At 42.6% G+C, this 21,177-nt stretch overlaps 1 protein-coding gene across 2 annotated transcripts in view; it reads right to left on the minus strand.

Annotated features, from left to right (window-relative positions):
- Positions 1 to 618: 618 nt before the first annotated feature.
- The window catches only part of ASPHD2 (aspartate beta-hydroxylase domain containing 2), an 81,887-nt gene continuing 61,328 nt past the window's right edge, over positions 619 to 21,177 (minus strand). For both annotated transcript variants that reach the window (XM_040351266.1, XM_040351258.1), the window contains exons 3-4: positions 6,850 to 6,963; positions 619 to 1,600 (exon numbers count right to left, since the gene is read on the minus strand). In XM_040351266.1, the coding sequence (XP_040207200.1) occupies positions 1,491 to 1,600; positions 6,850 to 6,963 (224 nt within the window). In that variant the 3' untranslated portion in view covers positions 619 to 1,490. The remainder of the gene's footprint in view (positions 1,601 to 6,849; positions 6,964 to 21,177) is intronic.

Raw genomic sequence — 21,177 nt, forward strand, 5'->3', positions numbered from 1 at the left:
ACAACACACACCATTTTCGGCTGGATGCCCCTAAAAATCTTTTGAAAAGTCTTCCAGGATATATGAGAAAAAAAAAATTACCTTAGTGGTTCCAAAGCAAACATTTTCAGATCCAAGGTGCTTCTTACCAGGCGCCTACCTTATTTCAAAATTACCAGTTTTAAAGGCCAATGTTTTATAATGCAACCATGTTATAGTTTTTATTTTTAAGTACCACAGTATAGATTTTTATCTTTTAGACACATTTTGTTTTTTTTATTATGGAACAAAATGAAGTCTGTTGCACTGCGAAGTACAAGACAACAAAAAGTTTTTCGTTTCCACATTAAAGACAATATGGCTGCTTTACAACCACCATAAACAGATCCTCAATTCTGGAGCTGGAACACTAGACAGACGTACTGGAAATGTTCCCTTTTATCAAACGGAAAAAACAAAAAAACACTTTGGTCGGATAAAGATAGAAGATCTCTGAAATTCCTTAAAAATAACTTTGACCAAGCCCTTCCAATGCCCACGGCTACACAAGTGAGCTCTTGTACATTTTAAGAGAAATCTAAAGACAATTTAATAATTATTTCTATATGTCACTTTCAAAAAAAGTCTCTAGAAATTTGGACCAGTGAAGAAAGTCCCGTTTTTATTTAAATTTTATGATTTCAGCATTATAAGCTGCATTCAAAGGATTTGTGTTGTATACAACGATCGCAGAATGCAGTATCTTTTTTTTTAAAAAAAGATCTTTTTTTTTTTTGTCTAGCCATGGCTGAGCAGAGGGAGACCTCCCCAACGTGATTAATGAGGGTGTAATACCTCGGCATGTCTGAGTGAGCAAGAAGATAATCCTACATGGCTGATCAATTTTGACATGAAGACTCTGTGGCCTTGTCCACGTCAACAAATACATTGCTTTAGGTCACTTCCTAAACTTGTATTTCAGAGTTGTATAAATATACAGTAGTAACATGAAACATACTATAGTAGTGCTGCATTCTAGTAGAGAATGGAAAATATGGTGTTAGCTGCAATATGAAATACTACAATTTTTGCTAAAATCTCATAAGGGGAGAACAAAACTGAGCATTGTGAAGGATTCCCAGCCATTCCCTGAATGCTTTGATATTTTACTATATGCGCCTATAAAGGGGTCTCCCAGGTTTTTGCCTCGTTTACAATAAGCCTTGAAGCTAAATGTTGGTTTGTGCTGTTTAGTTAATATGGTGCTAGGAGCCTTAGCCACCATATCAGTGCTCTCCTCTGCTGAGTAGAGTTCAGTGCTCTCTCGTGAAAGAGTTGTACGTTGATTGATGCATATACTTCTTTGTCACATTTCTACAATGGAAACCTATAGAGAAGCCAATGGTTAAATAGAGAACATAAGACATAGTTCTTATACACAGAATGGATTTTGTTAGAGACAAGCTTTTTTTTTTTTTTTTGAGGCAAGATCCCATGAGCATAGATGTTCGGTTGCAAGTGGTGGAACTGAATCAGCGTCCGGGAGCAAATATCGAATCAAGTGCTTGACGTTCAGCTGCTGCCACATTGGGGTGCCACAGATCGACCATAAAAATTACTCGAGGTCCGTCTTCTGCTGAACCTAGAATAAAAAAAAACCAAAAGGCATAAGAGAATGGAAATATATAGGTGGTTGCATGCACGGAAGAATTTATGATATCACAACAAATACATTTTAACCACTTCCCGCATGTATATGTACGTCCACAGAATGGCACGTACAGGCAAATGGGCGTACAGGTACGTCCTTGCCTTCTAGCGGGTGGGGGGTCCGATCGGGATCCCCCTGCTACATGCGGCGGTCGGATTCCCGCGGGGAGCGATCCGGGACGATGGCGCAGCTATTCGTTTATAGCCGCTCCGTCGCGATCGCTCCCCGGAGCTGAAGAACGGGGAGAGCCGTATGTAAACACGGCTTCCCCGTGCTCCACTGTGGCGGCTGCATCGATCGAGTCATCCCTTTTATAGGGAGACTCGATCGATGACGTCAGTCCTACAGCCACACCCCCCTACAGTTGTAAACACACACTAGGTAAACCCTAACTCCTACAGCGCCCCCTGTGGTTAACTCCCAAACTGCAACTGTCATTTTCACAATAAACAATGCAATTTAAATGCATTTTTGGCTGTGAAAATGACAATGGTCCTAAAAATGTGTCAAAATTGTCCGAAGTGTCCGCCATAATGTCGCAGTCATGAAAAAAATCGCTGATCGCCGCCAATAGTAGTAAAAAAAAAAAAATTATAAAAATGCAATAAAACTATCCCCTATTTTGTAAACGCTATAAATTTTGCGCAAACCAACCGATAAACACTTATTGCGATTTGTTTTTACCAAAAATAGGTAGAAGAATACGTATCGGCCTAAACTGAGGGGAAAAAAATGTTATATATGTTTTTGGGGGATATTTATTACAGCAAAAAGTAAAAAATATTGAATTTTTTTCAAAATTGTCGCTCTATTTTTGTTTATAGCGCAAAAAATAAAAACCGCAGAGGTGATCAAATACCACCAAAAGAAAGCTCTATTTGTGGGGAAAAAAGGACGCCAATTTTGTTTGGGAGCCATGTCGCACGAGCGCGCAATTGTCTGTTAAAGCGACGCAGTGCCGAATTGTAAAAACGCCTTTGGGCATTTAGCAGCATATTGGTCCGGGGCTTAAGTGGTTAAAGAGACCCAGTCTCTAACATTCATTCCAACAAAAATCTACAATAGAGATTATATGTGCATTTAACTTATGTTTGCTTGTGAAAGCTTCCTATTGTAGGATTTTCTGAAACTCTCATATTGCGATCTTGGATGTGATGTCAGCAGCCACAGCTGTCACTCAAGTGGCACTCTATAGCAGGGATCTTCAAACTACGGCCCTCCAGCTGTTGCGGAACTACACATCCCATGAGGCATTGAAAAACTCTAATGCCGCGTACACACGATCATTTTTCGGCATTAAAAAAACGTTGTTTTTCAAAAATGTCATTTAAAATGATCGTGTGTGGGCTTCACATCATTTTTCAGTTTCTGAAAAACGACGAAAAAAAAAAAATTCGAACATGCTGCATTTTTTAACGTCGTTTTAAACAATGTCGTTTTTTGGGTTGTAGAAAATGATCTCGTGTGGGCTAAAACGACGTAAAAAACCCGCGCATGCTCAGAAGCAAGTTATGAGACGGGAGCACGCGTTCTGGTAAAACTACCGTTCGTAATGGAGTAAGCACATTCATCACGCTGTAACAGACAGAAAAGCGCGAATCGTCTTTTACTTACACGGAATCAGCTAAAGCATCCCAAAGGCGATAGGAAATTCCCCTTTATAGTGCCATCGTACGTGTTGTACATCACCGCACTTTGCTAGATCATTTTTTAAAAACGATAGTGTGTAGGAAACATCGTTTTAATGATGAAGTTGGAAAAACGATTTTTTTCCATGCTGAAAAATGATCGTGTGTACGCGGCATAATGCCCTGTACACACGATCGGTTCATCCGATGAAAACGGACTGATGGATTTTTTCATCACATATCCGATAAAGCTGACTTTCATCAGTCGTACCTACACACCATCAGTTAAAAATCCGTTCGTGTCAGAACACGGTGACGTAAAACACAACAACATGCTGAGAAAAATGAAGTTCAATGCTTCCAAGCATGCGTCGACTTGATTCTGAGCATGCGTGGATTTTTAACCGATGGACGTGCCCACAGACGATCGTTTTTTTCTATCGGTTTTTTAACCATCAGATAATTTTAAAACAAGTTCTACGTTTTTTCACCGATGGATAAAAAACCGATGGGGCCCACACAGGATCGGTTCGTCTGATGAAAACGGTCCATCAGACGAACCGATCGTGTGTACGCGGCATAACATTCACAGACATGACTAGGCATGATGGAAATTGTAGTTCCTAAACCACTGGAGGGACATAGTTTGAAGACCTCTGCTCTATAATATTCCCCTTCGCTCCTTGCCCGGCAGCTACATAAAAAGGGTTAGGTAGGGAGGTGAGGGCAAGGATGAAGGAGCAGCACAGGGAGTAATCAGATACTCCCCTCCCAGAAAAGCAGAGGGCTATGATCAAGCAGAAAAGAGGATTGTACTAGGTAATCAACTCTTCCTGGAGTTGCGATAATAGAATACAAATGTAAAAAAAAACATTTAAAATACTTGATTTGTTTGTGATTTTACCTGCATTTTTAAATTGATGTCAAGGACTCTTTAAATAGATCTTCCACAATACATTTTACCACTGATCTGTGTGGTATCAAGTCTACAAAATGATATGGCCAATATTGGAGGAAACATTTAGACAATCAAGCCCTGTATATTTGTTGAATCAAACCACTTATGCTATTGTAATATCCTCCCAAGCCTTGGCTTCAAGGAGTTGTTTATTTAAAACCACACAAGATGTAGTACAAAAAAAAAACAAGGATCGAAGGTTTGACATACATTCTGAGGCTACTCAAATATGGCAGGTCCAAAATACAATTCACACCAAAGAAATGCAGACCACATGACAGATAGGGAAGAGCTTTGGGTCAACAAAGTACAACGCAAGCCCAACCAGTTTGCAGTTTGGCAAACAACTAAATTCCTATGTTTGATCAATATCATCACAGAGGATCCCTGACTGGTTTGTTTACACACACCAGCCATCCAGGGATCCATCATTAAAACTGCCCGTACACTGTTTGAATCATTGCCAGCAGTTATAGCAGCTAGCAATAATTACAGCAGGGAGACCCCTACCCCCGTCTCTGTGTTAGGGATTCCCCCATCATCACTGACTGTGTTTATGGGGGAATTGAGTGATTATTTCCTGCAACCCACAGTTGTAGAAAAGAAAATCGCACCATCTACGGCCAGCTTTAGGATAAGTAGTGCTACCAACACTAATGCTGCCATTTGTCAATAAAATAGTCCCTTTAAATCATACCACTCTGTAACTTCGCATGTTGACCTTTAGGCCTCGTACACACGATAGGTTAACCAGAGGACAACGGTCTGATGGACCGTTTTCATTGGTCCAAACCGATCGTGTGTGGGCCCCATAGGTTATTTAACCATAGGTTAAAAAAAAGCCAACTTGCTTTAAATTTAACCTATGGATTCCTAACCGATGGGAAAAAAAACGATCGTTAGTAGGCACAACCATCGGTTAAAAATCCACGCATGCTCAGAATCAAGTCGACGCATGCTTGGAAGCATTGAACTTTGTTTTTTTCAGCACGTCGTTATGTTTTACGGCACGTCTGGTTAACCTATCGTGTGTACGAGGCCTTAGACTTGACTCCGATCACCAGCTAAATGTTTTGTTTTTTACATTCATACATGGTGGTGCCCAGCTACCCATGATCCTTTTAATGTCAAACTTGCAAATTCATTTTAGTTTTAGGAGTTATTTTTGTTTTTCCCCACAATCTTTCTCCCTGGGTGTCTGTCAATGTCCAGCATATCATACTTTCCATCCTGTTCACTAATCTCTATTACCAGGTATTTGCGCTAGCACTTCTTGTAAATAAATATGTTAAAATTGATTATTATGTTCATATACATATATTCTATATTTTATGATCATAATGTAGGGGCTGCTTAAAGGGAAATGAGACATCACAAGTTGTCACAGTATTAGCTATTCCTTATATGTACTGGGGCCCCAGTTTCAAGGCACCATGGGCCAGATTCACAAAAGAGATACGACGGCGTATCTCCTGATACGCCGTCGTATCTCTGTGATCCGCCCATCCTAACTATGCGGCTGATTCGTAAAATCAGTTACGCATCGATAGCCCTAAGATCCAACAGGTGAAATTGATTTACACTGTCGGATCTTAGGATGCAATTCTATGCCGGCCGCTAGGTGGCGAGGCCATTGCGGTCGGCGTAGAATATGCAAATGACTAGTTACGGCGATCCACGAACGTCCGCGATGCCCGTCGATCTAAATTTACATTGTTTCCGTCGAGATACGCGTCGTAAAATTATGGCTACCTCCTTGGTGTTCTAAGCAATGTTAAGTATGGCCGTCGTTACCGCGTCGAAATTTAAAACATCACGTCGTTTGCGTAAGTCGTCCGTGAATGGCGCTGGACGACATTTACGTTAACGTCTAAACAAATGACGTCCGTGCAACGTCATTTAGCGCAATGCATGTCGGAGCATGCTCAGTACGTTCTGCGTGGGAACGCGCCTAATTTAAATGGTGCCCGCCCCATTTGAATTAGGCGGGCTTGCGCCGAGCGGATTTACGTTACACCGCCGCAAGTTTACAGGTAAGAGCTTTGTGAATCAGGCACTTACGCTGTAAACCTGCGGCGGTGTAATGTAAATGGGATACGTTACGCTGCCGTGGAGCAACGTAAATGTATCTAAATCTGGCCCTATGCTTCTTTTTTTTTTTTGTCTCCCTGGGAGCATGCAAAAAAAGAAATAAAATAAGGGATGACTTTTAAAAAAAGTGGTCAGGTTTTTCTTTGTGCACAGAAAAATCAGTCCTAAGAGGTTTAATTTAGGAGCTACCATTTCTCAATTTTCACTGTACAATTGCTACCGGTTTGAAGCTGAACCAAGCATAGCTCTACAGGTGTATTTCCTGTAGGCGGTAATAAACCACATTTGCAGCACTGGCTAAACCCTAGCTAGTGTACATGGTACACAGAATGGCAGAAAGTGAAATAGAACAGCTATTGTAGGCTCTTATAACACTGCACTAAAATGAATTGATTAAAAGTTCTTTGGCATCTGCTCCTGATAATCAAATGCCAAAAAAGTAAGGTAATTTTTTTTAACCAAACCGTTGCTTGATATGAGCCATTTCCAGCAATCCACCCTACCTTCATGAAATGCTGTGTGCAGGAAGGAGTCATCAAACAGAAGGCAATGTCCTTCTGCCCAGCACTGTGGCTCTCCTCCAACCACCAGTTCACAGTTAGCTGGGATTCGTAAACCTTGAAATGGAACACAGATTATCACAAGGTGAAAAAAAAACTAAAAACACACAAACAAACATACAAACATACAAAAAAACTTTATATTTTCTGTTATACAATGTATTATTTTACCACAACACCTCATTCTATATCCTTGCACAGTCTGCACTGCAGAGACAAAAAAATGGCACTTCACGGTGTGAAGAATTGTGGTCTCTAAACAATCCTAATAAAAACGCACACCGCAACGGCCTACAGGCACTCCATCAAGTCAGTCAGTCTGTAATTTTTTATTTATTTTTTGCTGTAGCCGAGTATCAGAAAAAGCACAAATGTTTTAAATCACATCTAAGCATAAAAAACACAAAAAACACAAAAAAACATTAGCTTTGTACTCCCAGTGAGGCAATAACACCGTGGGAGAGCAGCACTTATTAACTGGACGAATTAAATGCATATGAGGGAAAACAGATAAATGTGTAACTTAAAGTGATACTAAAGTATATATTTTTTTTTTTAAACAACAAACATGTCAAACTTACCTGTTCTGTGCAGTGGTTTTGCACATAGCAGCCTAAATCCTCCTCTTCTCAGGTCCCTCTTCGGCCCCTTCCCCCTGACAAGTGCCCCCACTGCAAGCAGCTTGCTATGGGGGCACCCAAGCCAAGCTGCAGCTCCGTGTGTCCATTCAGACATAGAGCTGCAGGCCGGCCCCCCTCCTGCTCATTGGCTCATTGACAGAAGTGGAAGCCAATGGCGCTCCACTGCTGTGTCAGCCAATCAGGAGAGAGAGTTCTGGCCAGTCGAGTCTCATGCAACATCGCTGGATCGAGGGGGAGTTTAGACAAGTAAGTATTAGGGGGGCTGCTGCACACAGATGGTTATCTATATAGAACTATAGGCAAAACATTTTTTTTATCATATTGGATAGAGCAAGGGAGGGTTATAACCCCTGTAAGGTTTATTTCCGCTATCTTTGTCCCATTGGGGATATTTACTCTCACGTCCTGTCCCAAAGCCAAAACAGGAAGTGAGAGATAATCCCCACAATTTAAGGGAATTCCTTGGGGACACCCAAGAAATGCATGCCGTACTGGCTGATAGACCTTTATGAAATGTCTGTGCTGATCTGGCCTAACCACACCTCATACCAGACACTATGTTGCATATGAGCAGCTGGTGAAGTATATATAAACCCTTACTTTGTAAAATAACTAATTCTGTTTAAAATAGAAATGAAAGGTAAAAAAATAAAATAAAATATATGTGTATATATACTGCATACAAAAAAAAAAACACACACATTGTAAATTAGCCTTTTTCTTTTTTATAAGTGATCACATGACCTCTGTTTTCAGCTCCATAAGTGGCTCAGAGAGGTATGGGTGGAGAAACAGCAGTATACTGATCTTTCCAGTGAATGGTTGTGCAAGGGGAGCTTGCTAGCATTGGTCTGATCATTGAGGACCATGTCGGGAAGGATGTGCTCTCATGCCTAGTGTGGTCAGTTTGATATAGGCGAGCAGGGGGACTGGCAGGAACACTAGGTATTTCACACAAAAGTAGTAATACAAAAGAACAGGATTCTTTTAAACACAAGTACATGGTACGACAGACACATATCAGGAATATGAAATGTTGGGTTAACATATTCTTTAGAAGAGTAGCATGGGTTAACAAAAAAACAAACAACTAACCAACCTTATACTCACCTAGGTGGATGCAGCATCAATCCAATGCTGCCTCTGTCCTCCTGCACTGAGAACGTTAGGCCCCAGGACAACCCTGTCATTGTGTTGCACTAGATAAGCCTCTTTAAAACATAAGGCAACCAATTACCCAGAGGTGAAATCAACAAGAAAGGCCACTCTGCGAGTGAGGTCAGACGTTGAGATATTTAGAATGGGTTTAAAGTGTGGTCTCTGATAGGTGAACCACGATAGGGTCCCATGGAGTCACAGGGGAATGTAATGTGAGCAACACCCTGCAGAAAAACCATCTTTAGAGGCCAACAGTCTCTGAAACAGAACAGCCAGAGACAATATTTGCCCATTGATGGTACTCAGACAGATGCTGGTCCTTGCCAAAATGAAGAAATGACTGAATGCATCCCATCCCATGTGGTAAGCCTTTCAGGTGCGATGGTTGCAAGAAGGCGATTGCCTAGCCATTCAGAGCAAAGGGATGACCTTATCTAATCAGAACCTGGGCTATAAAGCCAGGGATCATGAAGCAGGATGGTAGATCGGCCCTTGAGAAAGAAGGTTAAACAATATAGTAGAGCCCACAGAGTGTCTGCCAAGAGTACGTCTGAGTACCTTCTCCTTCTGTACCAGGTTGATGCAAAATAATCCTACATCTTAATCCTATGGGGCAGCTGAGAGAGGAGCTGTAGAGGAAGGCCTTACAGTAGATCAGGCTGAACGCATTCCATGGTGACACCAAAGCATCCACTGCAAATGCTTGAGGGTCTCTGGACCTTGGGGACCAAGCCTATAAAGTTTGCCCTTAAAATTTGGATGTTCCATGTCTGGTGTCGCTCACTTGTGGCAAAATGCTTGGAAGAGCCCATTCCCTCAAATCCAGATGCGGATGGCTGAAAAAATCCACTTACTAAATATTTTTACACCAGGTATGTGGATGTCAGACAGGGCCGGAACATGCAGTTCAGCACAAGCGAGAATCAAATCTGCATCACATTGTGCAGTGCAACTTCTCGTTGATGTAGTCCACTGCCTAGCATTGCCCAACAGTACTCTGGTTGGGTGACCTCACAGCTGAGGAGGTTCAGCATTGAAGGGATAACCGAATTTCCCTGAGTTCAAGCATGTTAATGGGAATTCAAGCTTCCCCCACAGCGAGAGGACATCCAGGACCTCCAGGACTCCGCTTGCCATTTATCATGACAACTTTCTGTGCCATTAGAGAAAAGGGTTTGTTTCCCTGACTCCAGTGCCAGGTTGGAAATCAACCATGCCAAATAAAGTCTGGCCTTGCAGGTCAGATGCAGCGGGCAGTCTAAAGACATCTGTTTGCCTCATGTTGCCAGAATGTTGATTTGCAATGGTCTACCTTGAGGCCCAAGATCCTCCTTTATGCAGGCACAAGTTGAGGGCTGCACCTGGAATGGAGGGGTCAAGGCACAGGAAAGGAGGGACAGAAGTTTGTTGCACAACTTAAGCCCCATACACACTATATCAGTTTTCCTGCAGGTTTTCTCTTCAGCTTTACCAAAACCATGTGGTGCAAGGGCCTGCCTGATTGCATACAAATTGAAACTCTTGAGGTTTGACCTCATATTAGATGGTTTTGGTAAACCTGAAGAGAAAAACCTGCAGGGAAACTGATAGTGTGTATGGGGCTTTACAGTCAAAGAGGTCTTCAACACCAGAGCAGGATATTAGGGAGAAGGCCCATCCAAGCTTTGCCCTCCACAATGTCTTCACCACTGATGGACCATAACCCTCAACCACCCTGTGGCTCCCTCAATGCAAGTGAATGCCAGTCAATGTGCCATGGTGAGCAACCATGCAGGATCCAGTGCAGGAGGCATCTTCATTGAGGCCGAGTCCTAGTGCGGTAACCCAAGGCTCAGCCAGAGTCATCAGATCCATAAAGCTGCATTGGGGTAGGCACAGTGGCAATGGAGCAGCTAGAAGGCTTGTGAGAGTAGCTTTGATTAAAAAGAAAAAAAAAGAAAGAAAAAAGGCCATCATGTCGGCATATCAGGCAAATAATTAACCAACTAAAAAAGTTTAAAATTTATAAATAGGATGAACCAGCCTCACTATCTTACCTAATAGTGCACTTCCTTTCATTTTCTAGGAAAGGTTAAAGGTTCTTGTTTGATTAACTAGTACACATGAACTCGAGTGCTTCGTAAGTGAACTGTACAATATCAATACAATCATATTGATTGCCGGTACTAAATTTTCCCAGGTGTCAGCAGTCCCGACACTTTTCACAGCATGTTTTTCACTAATTGACGTGTGCTGCTACAAGGAAACGGTTCTGGACTGCATGAGCAAAGCAGGTATTAGAGAGAGAGAGAGTCGCTTAGTGTACATGTGCTATATACGCAATCACATAGTCACTTAAGGATGTACTCACTGTACAGCAAAACAGATAATCTCATTCAAGTATAGAGATTATCCATCTTCATTAAATCCCTTCTAGAATTATACACAAACCCAATTTCCAGTGCAGTTTGTCACAGACATAATTTAGAAGAGGGAACACAATTTGCATGATAAAGCAATATATAGCCGTTTCAGAAAATGAAAACCTTTTTGTGTTTTTCTAGTTAAACATGTGAATATAGGCAAGATCACCAGGCCATATTGTTTTTTTTTTCTGAACTTTTCTTTAAATAAGTACTATTATTTAGCTGTATTGGCTGTATTAAATAACTCTGGCAAGCTCTGCAGCATCAAGTTCAGCAGTTTTAGACTGAATTTGTAGCACCGCCTGCTGCTGATATCTGGTATTGCCATACAACCATAAAATAAAATGATTCTGCTAGAGCAGGGTCAGTCAAATTACTAGAAATAGGTGCCTCTACTTCAGTCCCTTACATCCTTGGGGGGGTGCGTGGGGGGGGGGGGGGGATTCACAAATAAAACACTGAGGGCCAGATCCACGAAGCGCGGCGCTTCTTTACGGCCGGCGTAGTGTATCTCAGATACACTACGCCGCCGTAACTTACAGCGTATTTCCCGTATTCTCAAAGAATTTGTGCCATAAGTTACAGCGGCGTAGTGTATCTGTGTCGGCATAAGGGCGCGCAATTCAAATGGATGAGATGGGGGCGTGTTTTATGGTAATACGTCTTGACCCGACGTAAATGATGTTTTTTCTGAACGGTTCATGCGCCGTCCGTTGGGGTATCCCAGTGCGCATGCTTGAAATTAACCCGCAACAAGCCAATGCTTACGACTTGAACGTCATTCTACGCAAAGCCCTATTCCCAAACGACTTGCGCAAACGACGGAAAATTTTCAAAATTCGACGCGGGAACGACGTCCATACTTAACATAGGATACGCCTCATATAGCAGGGGTAACTATACACCGAAAAAAGCCTTACGGAAACGACGTAAAAAAATGTGTCGGCCGGACGTACGTTTGTGGATCGCCGTATCTAGCTAATTTGCATACTCGACGCGGAAATCGACGGAAACGCCACCTAGCGGCCAGCGTAAATATGCACCTTAGATCCGACGGCGTAAGACATACGCCAGTCGGATCTAGCCCAGCTTCAGGCGTATCTTGTTTTGTGGCTACAAAACAAAGATACGCCGGAGCAAACTAGAAGTTACGCGGCGTATCAATAGATACGCCAGCGTAAACTCTTCGTGGATCTGGCCCTGAGGGTATTGCAGTGCTGAAAAAGGAAGTTTCAAAAATATTATTGGAAATGGTCAGAGACTGGGGACAGGCTACATACGGTTTCACTTATCTCTTGTATTCTGACCCTATTCATCTCCCCTATAGCACACTTCTGGGTCTACTGAAGTGTGCTGTAGGGATCTCATGTCCGTGCTGAGAAACATGCCAGTTAGGGCTTGTTCTCACATGCAATAACCCTTGATGCTTCTCTGAAAAGCAATTCACAATGGGTCACTTTTTAGATGGTGGTTGACAGGTAACTGGGAGGCTATAGGTCGTGTCCTCAGCACCTTTCTTTTTAACCCTCAAAAAGCTGCACTGTTGTACCACACCCACATGCATTGCACATGGTTGCACCGTGGTCCCAGTAACTTGAATGTGACATGTTCAGTGATGGGTCTCCCACCGAATGCAATGGGGTTTCATTTTTGCTGTAAGCAAAGCAAAGCTTCACAGCATGTAAAAAGCCCTGGTTGTCTGCCTATCCTCCAGGTCAGCAGTTGGATAGGGCGATAAAAATGCAGCTCAATTCGCTACTTTTACTGCCCCCTGGCTATGTATCGGAACAATCCATTATTGTGAATAAGTGCGGTTGGCTTGAAGATACAAATTGATAGTTGCCTACATAGGGCCTCATTCACACCGGCACTGTCAAACCAACGTCTATATTTAGGGGACATTTCTAATTTACTGATTTGTCAATGGTGGCATTCATACTGGTTGAGTACCTGCACAGTTTAGCCGTGTTTATAGAAAAAAAAAATTCTCGTGTCCAGGAGCCAAACAGAAACTCTAAAATGCACCTAACCATCTAAAACTGCCTTGAAGCAGAACTTCTAAACCAGGGGTGCCCCAACCAGTGGCCCGCAGAGCCCTCTGATGTGGCCCGCAGAGCCCTCTGATGTGGCCCGCGACCTCCTTCTCTGGGATGAAGGGTTGGAAAGCCCAGATCGTGGTTCGCCTACCTACCATTCCAGAGCATCAGTGTTGTGAATGAAGACGGAGGTAGAGGAAGCAAGCGGCCAATGCTTCCTGTATAGCGCCAACTCCTGTCACAAGCGGAGTAACACCAAATGCACTCTGAAAGTACACCAAGCCCGCAGGTAAAAAAACAGAAAGTGCACCACACCTGCAGGATATAATAGAATTATATGGCAAAGTGCAGCCAACACGCTGGAAAGTCACAGGTGCACTGCGCTGCTACTGCGGTGTGTGTAAACCACAGCGCATCAGTGTGAAAGCAGCCTTAGGCCCTTTTCTCACGATCAGTTTGACCCAATTGGACCCTCCGTTCACCTCTATGGAGCAGCAGATGTAAACAGACTTGTGTCCGTTTACACACGCCTACCTCCAATTCGAATTGCTAAAATAGAACAGAAGGGTATCTGTCCCCTTCCGTAATGTCAGATCAGATGGCCCATATTGTGGCCCGAGACAGATTACCAAGTTGCTTAAGTGGCCCTCGCTCTTCAAAAGGGTTGGGCACCCCTGAGCTAAACAAAGGAAAATTAGATACAACTATGCATACTGTGCCCTCTAAATGTGTGCTGCATCCTGAAAAGAAATAAAACGTACAAAAAAAAACAAAAAAAAAACAGATAAACCATCATGTTCAATTATGGCTGCTCTGTAAATAACAGATATTCATTACGAAAATGCTCCAGTGCAAAAAAAAAAAAAAAAAAAAAAAAAAAGAAAAACAGCCTTAGCATGAAAGGTTCTAATGATCTTTGTGTCTGGCAGAGATCCAACATACCTGACAGTTGAAAACCGATACACAATTAACATACTGTATTGATCCAGCCAATGGCAAGGCTTTGCTGACAGCTTTTGATGATAACTCAATGACAAAACTGGAGCATGCAAACCTATCCAAGCACAGCCAGTGATGCAATTACATCATGTTGATCTGTATCTTTAACACTTAGATGAGTTATGCCTTGTTACATCAGAACTGTAAGTGCAAGTAAATACAGGAGGGTGCACAAAATAATGGAGAAAAAAAAAATCACATGCAAAAGGGAACCCAACCATAAAAACATTGCTGGCCATAATAGCTACAAAGTAGACCAAATAATGTCAATTGCCAAATGGCAGTATACATCAACTAAGGCCTCGTACAAAAAAAAAACACTTCTAATTGATTTCATCACTTTAGGGTGAGAGTCATTTTAGTTTTTCTGTGCTACAGTTGTGTAACCATTAATAACTTTTTCTACTCTAAAGTAGTGGTCTCCAAACTGCAGCCCTGGGGCTGGATGTGGCCCTTTGCTTGCCTTTATCTGGCCCTTGAGGCATTATTCCTCCCACTGACACCAACAATGGGGCATAATTTTTGCCGCTTATACCAACAATGGGGCATAATTCCTGCCGCTTATACTAACAATGGGGCTGAATTCCTGTCGCTTATACCAACTATGGGGCTGAATTCCTGTCGCTTATACCAACAATGGGGCTGAATTCCTGTCGCTTATACCAACAATGGGGCTGAATTCCTGTCGCTTATACCAACAATGGGGCTGAATTCCTGTCGCTTATACCAACAATGGGGCTGAATTCCTGTCGCTTATACCAACAATGGGGCTGAATTGCAGCCACCTATACCAACAATGGGGCATTATTCCTGCTGCTCATACCAGCAATGTATCATAATTCCTTCTACTAACAAAAATGGGGCACTATTGCACTACTGACACCAACTATTCCTCCCCCGAATACCAAAAGTTGGACATTGTTTACGCCCACTGGGCACAGTCCGGCCCCCCTAAAGCCTGAAGGACTATAAACTGGCCCTTTCTATAGAAAGTTTGGAGACCGCTGTTTTAAAGGATAGCCGATTGTTTGTAAAACTTAATTTCCAGTTACTTTTGTTAGAAAGTAAAAAAAAAAAAAAACACCACCACCACATTTTCACTTCAAAGGGCAAAATAACCCAAATGTGTATAAATATGCAAAAATAAATGCAACAAAAAGAATACCTAAATGTTCTTTGACACTGCTTTAACAAAAAAAAACGAATGCCCCGTACACACCATCACTTTATGTGATGAAAAAAAACGACACTTTCTGTGAAGTAAAAAATGACGTTTTTGAAACTTCAATTTTCAAAGACGAAGTTGCCTACACACCATCGTTTTTCTCACAATGTTCTTGCAAAGTGAGGTTACGTTCCACCACGTTTTACCATTGAAGCTTGCTTCATAAGTAGATTCTGGGCATGCGTGGATGAAAAAACGTCTTAGAAAACGACGTTTTTTGCTACACACGGTCAATTTCTGTGAAGTAAAAAGTGCACTTTTGAAAAACGACACATAAAATTGAAGCATGCTTCAATTTTTTTTGGTCGTTTTTTAGAAGACATAAAACGACGTTTTCCCCCACACACAGTCAATTAAAGTGACGTTTTTAAAAACGTCATTTTTTTTCATCACATAAAGTGATGGTGTGTACGCGGCATAACAGTTATGGGCAGATATGCAGTATAATTATATTATTCCAGATGTAGGTTGGGCCAATTTCACCTGCCATGACTTCCATGGCAGGTGAAAAGAGGGAGACATTCTTCATAATACGGTTACCATGCTCCTAGTTTGTATTATCCAAGTTGTGTTGGTTATTGAGCATCTTATCAGTTTCCTGACTGGAATGGAGACATGTAGAACGCTTCCCTTATTTTCGAACTGATGCCACCTGAACTGGATGTAATGGGCGTTTGCGGTTTGAACCCATGAAATGGCAAAGGCTACTCTTCATCTACATCTACCCATCTTTCACAGTTGGTGTCTGTACTTGGGCAGTAGTTGAATAAAGGGTCTAAAAATTGTTCTTGCACAGGGACCCTTGGGTGACTGTCCGCCAGTCTAGTGTAACACTAAGCTTTTTTTCAGTTAGCTGGAAAGAACACAGAGCTTCCGTTTATAATAAGCAGAGACAGTGCGGAAATAATAAAATGAGAGGTGTCACATTGACCATACTTCCACTTGTCTTTGAAGGTGCTGGACGGTTAATGGTCACCCCCAGGCCATGACAAGTACCAATGCTAGCTTTCCAGCAGAATTCTGCTTTTATTAAAGCCCATCTCTAGGCAAAATGTAACCAACCTAGCCCAATTAGTACTTTATTTGTTTTGTTTTTTACCTCGTGAAACATTTTATAAATACCTACGTCCTTTGTTCAGGTCTGTTGCAATTTCTGGGTGAGGTGGCAGGTAATCCAGCGCTGCAGATGTGCCCACGCAGGCTGGTCTCCAGGCTCCCCTTTCAGTGATGTCATCACCTGCAGACTCTCTCCTGGTACTGAGAAGACAGTAGTAAGTGTCATCATCACAAAAGGCAGTGATGTGTACACCAGAGGAAGGGCCCCACCTCCTGTACACAGAAGAAGAGAGAAAACTCAGGTCCAGAAAGGTCAGGTGATTGGCAATTTAGGTGTTTAAAAGGGGCATTGGATAGTTTTTTGATGCCAGCAATTAGGGGGTGGGGCAGTCTGGAGTTAACTTTTTCATTTTTATTGAAATAGTTGTACTCCTCAGTAGATCAAAAACAGCCCCTTGCAGGTTCATTTGAATGTTTGCTCCCCATTTAATTTGAGTTTAAATCGTTTGTTACCCCAACACTTCATATTCCAGATATGTGCCAGATGTACCATGTACTTGTATGAGAAAATATCCTGTTCTCTTTATATTGCTTCCTTTGTGTAAAATACCTGGTATTCCTGCCAATCCCGCTGCTTTCCTAATAAAAATTGACCACACTAAGCAATAGAACACACCGTGGTCAGTTCTTTAGCTGTGCTGGGAACTCCACCTGCTCTCCTCCAAGCAGACTTGCCCTGACATGCCTCACCCCCCCTGCATAGCCATTCACTGGAAAGTTCAGTGTGCTACTGCATCTCTTCCCCCAGCTCGTATGCAGCTGAGAACAGAGGGAATGCGAACACTAAAAAAAAAAAAAAAAGAAAAAGATTTATAAAATGTTTTTTTTTTATACATCTATACAAAAATGTTTTGCCTTTCATTTCCATTTTAAATTGAATATGTTGTTTTACAAGGTGAGGGTTTACAATCGCAATCTGCTGATTATGATATATAGCATTTAGCTCTTGTTTTCAATAAACTGATTAGCTAGTGACAATTTCCATGATGCAGAACAAGTGAGAGATTACCACAGACTGTTTATTTACTGAATTTTTTCGGGGGGATATACAGTATATACATATAGGCCTGGATTCACAAAGGAGTTACGACGGGGTATCTCCAGATACACCGTCGTAACTCTGAGTACGGGCTGTCGCAACTCGGCGCCTTATTCATAGAATCAGATACGCCTCACAGTTGCCTAGATACGAGCGGCCTAAGTCTCCTACGCTCTCGTATCTTAGGGTGCATATTTACGCTGGCCGCTAGGTGGCGCTTCCGTATATTTCCCGCGTTGAATATGCTAATAAGCTAGATCCGCCGATTCACGAACGTACGTGGGCCCGGCGTATCAAGATACGTCGTTTACGTAAGACAAACGCTGGCGTAAAGTTACCCCTCACAAAGCAGGGGTAAGTCATGTTAGGTATGGACGTCGGAAACGTACGAACAGCGTCGTATTTTACGTTGTTTGTGTAAGTCGTCCGTGAATGGGGCTGGACGTTAGGGCTGCAACTAACGATTATTTTCATAATCGATTAGTTGGCCGATTATTGTTTTGATTAATCGACTAATCGGATAATCTTAAAAAAGTGTGGTGTACAATTTAGTTAAATCTGTAGAGAAAAAAAAAAAAAGGCAATTTATTCTTAAATATGCAGTGGTAAATATAAATAACCAACTACAGTAATTGTAATGCCTTCTATTACCTCCACTTTCTCTGGGTTCAGATGCTGATCTTCCCTGCACAATCTTTTTAAAAAAAAATGTTTTTTTTTTTTTAAACAAACTTGTTATACTTACCTGCTCTGTGTAATGGTTTTGTACAGAGCAGCCCAGATCCTCCACTTCTGGGGTCCCTACCCGATGCTTCTGGCTCCTCCTGCCTTCAAAATGCCTCAATAGCAAGCTGCAAAGTATAGTATAGACTCAGAGTGCTCGCTATAGCAAGGTTAAAAAAAAAAAAAAAAAAAAACACTTCTGCCTTTTAGAACCACTCACTTCCTGCCCAGGACTACATGTCCCATGAGGCATTGCTCCTCATACTTGCACATTCAAAAATTCTCAGGCACTTAGTGACATGTATGGATGGTGTACTGAGCTATATATGTGCTGCACTGTATTTCCTGATATGTAAACAAATAATGTATTCTATATGCAGGCCAACTAATCAACTGGCCGATTAATCGATTATGAAATTAGTTGACAACTATTTTCATAATCGATTAGTTGTCGATTAACCGATTAGTTGTTTCAGCCCTACTGGATGTAAGTTACGTTCACGTCGAAAGCATTGACTATTTGCGGCGTAATTTTGAGCATGCGCACTGGGATACGTTCACGGACGGCGCATGCGCCGTTCGTTAAAAGCGTCAATTACGTCGGGTCATGATTCATTAGCATACAACACGCCCACACCAGCCTACTTTGAATTATGCGGGCTTACGCCGGCACAGTTACACTACGCTGCCGTAACTTAGGGCGCAAGTTCTTTGTGAATACGGGACCTGCCTCACTAAGTTATGGCGGCGTAGTGTATCTGAGATACGCTACGCCCGCCTAAAGATAGGCGCGTCTATGTGAATCTGGGCCATAGTTTCATATGCATATGAAAAAAAACAAAAAAAAAAAACAAGTTTCTGTCCTCAGGCCTAAATACGCCATGAACAGGAGCCCTGGGCTCAGTCAAGTGCTCCTATTTGTGATGAAGAACAGAGGGGGAAAGGATGAGCAGCACTTGCAGGTGAGATTGCTAACGTGGCATAACCAATTGGGACAACCATGGTTGTTCTTGTTCTACTGCTCCTTCTCACAATTTAATTCTACTAGTTTAACTGTAAAAGGACAAGTTCACAAGTATTAAAATTCATCTAGTCACCCTCCCTAGGTCCCTCAGTACATTAAACTAGGACACCACCCAGCAACCGATGGTCCTTACTTCTCTTCTCCAACAGTTGTGGCTTTTTGTACTGTCTACAGCCTGGCAAAAATCTAGTGCCAGATTGTGTACCCCAATGTCCTATGAATTTGAATGGGACATTTTCCCCCATTGTACCAGTATTTCTCAATGAAGATTATGGGGCAATCATGTTCAGGACAGGGGAATCCAGTACTAGACTTTTACCGATCAGTTTGTAGAAAGGGAGGCAGGTAAGGATCTGTGGGGGTCGGCTGCAGGGTTGGGTTGTCCATGTGGATTTTTGTAAAATTTGTGAACTTGTCTTTTAAGCAACTAGGCAGGTAAACTACTCTGCCTCTAGTGCAGTGGTGGTTAATTTTCTCTAAATGATGGGTTTCAAGTGCGGCCCTTGACATTACCCAATGAACATACATAAAATTCAGACAACAGGATATAGTTAGAGAAATTATACAAGAGATAGTCATGCTGGGTCGACATGTCAAAAAGGGGAGGGGGTCACCCAGTGAAGTCATCGAGTGGTCTGCCTCTTAGTTTATTAAGCAGTGGGTAGGTGGCAGAGCTGTCATTCGGCGGTGTGGGTCTGGGTTTTATTTATTTTTCTTCATTCTGGTCGGCGGCCGGCGTTCATCGTGACTGATGTTGGATCTACTTCAGGTGACATTTATTTTTTGGGGGCTTTTGAGTAAAGGACTTAACAAAAACTGTAACTGGGTTTTTATTTACCCCATACTCATTCACCTGTTAAAGAGGGCTTCCAGATTCCGATAAATCACCCTCCTGCACCCCCACAACCACTGGGCCAAGGTTGTGGGTAAAATGCCCTCATCAACATGGGGACAGGGTGCTTTGAGGGGTTCGGGGAGGGAGCGCTCGCTCAACTCCCCATTTCCTGGATTGCATGCTCTGGTAAGGGTCTGGTATATATTTGGAGGGAACCCCACGCCCAAAAAAAAAAAAAAAGGGCATTGGGTCCTCTCTAAAAATCCATATCAGATCCGAAGCCCTAGTATGGATTACGTGGAGGGGGTACGCTGCTTTTTAAAATACAAAATGTATTTAAATGATGGCACTTTTTTTGTTTACATTCTGCTGTCAGCGAGGAATACCACAGAGTCACGGTTAAGAGCCCATTTACACCTAGGCGTTTTGTCGCCTGTAGTGTGACGCCCGCTGCCGCCCCGACACGCCAGAGGGATGATTTAACATTGCCCTCTATGGAGATGGTTCACATCTCCACGCCGAACGCCTGCCGCCTGAAAAAAAGTCCCGGACCTGTTCTTCAGGCGGCTTTCGGCGTTCAGCTTAGGAGATGGGAACCATCTCCATAGGGGGACAATCTAGGGGCACATCTAGGCGGACAATCGCGGCGTTTTGTCGCCGCAAATCGCGGTACAAAACGCTGCTATTTGTCGCCGCAATTCACGGGACAAAACGCCGCGATTTTGTCCGCCTAGATGTGAATGCAGCCTAAGGACGTGGAGGCTACCAGCTACTTAACAACCAGCTAAAATGAAAACACAGTCCTTAACTAGGGTTGTCCCGATACCACTTTTTTAGGACTGAGTACAAGTACCGATACTTTTTTTCAAGTAGTCGCCGATACCGAATACCGATACTTTTTTTTAAATGTGTCCCCAAATGCAGCCATTGTCCCCCCCCATATACAGCCATTGTCCCCCCACATATATGCAGCCATTGTCTCCCCCATATCCAGCCATTGTCCCCCCACATATATGCAGCCATTGTCTCCCCCATATCCAGCCATTGTCTCCCATATACAGCCATTGTCC

Source organism: Rana temporaria, chromosome 1 (assembly GCF_905171775.1).
Source record: "Rana temporaria chromosome 1, aRanTem1.1, whole genome shotgun sequence".
NCBI classification, from domain to species: domain Eukaryota; kingdom Metazoa; phylum Chordata; class Amphibia; order Anura; family Ranidae; genus Rana; species Rana temporaria.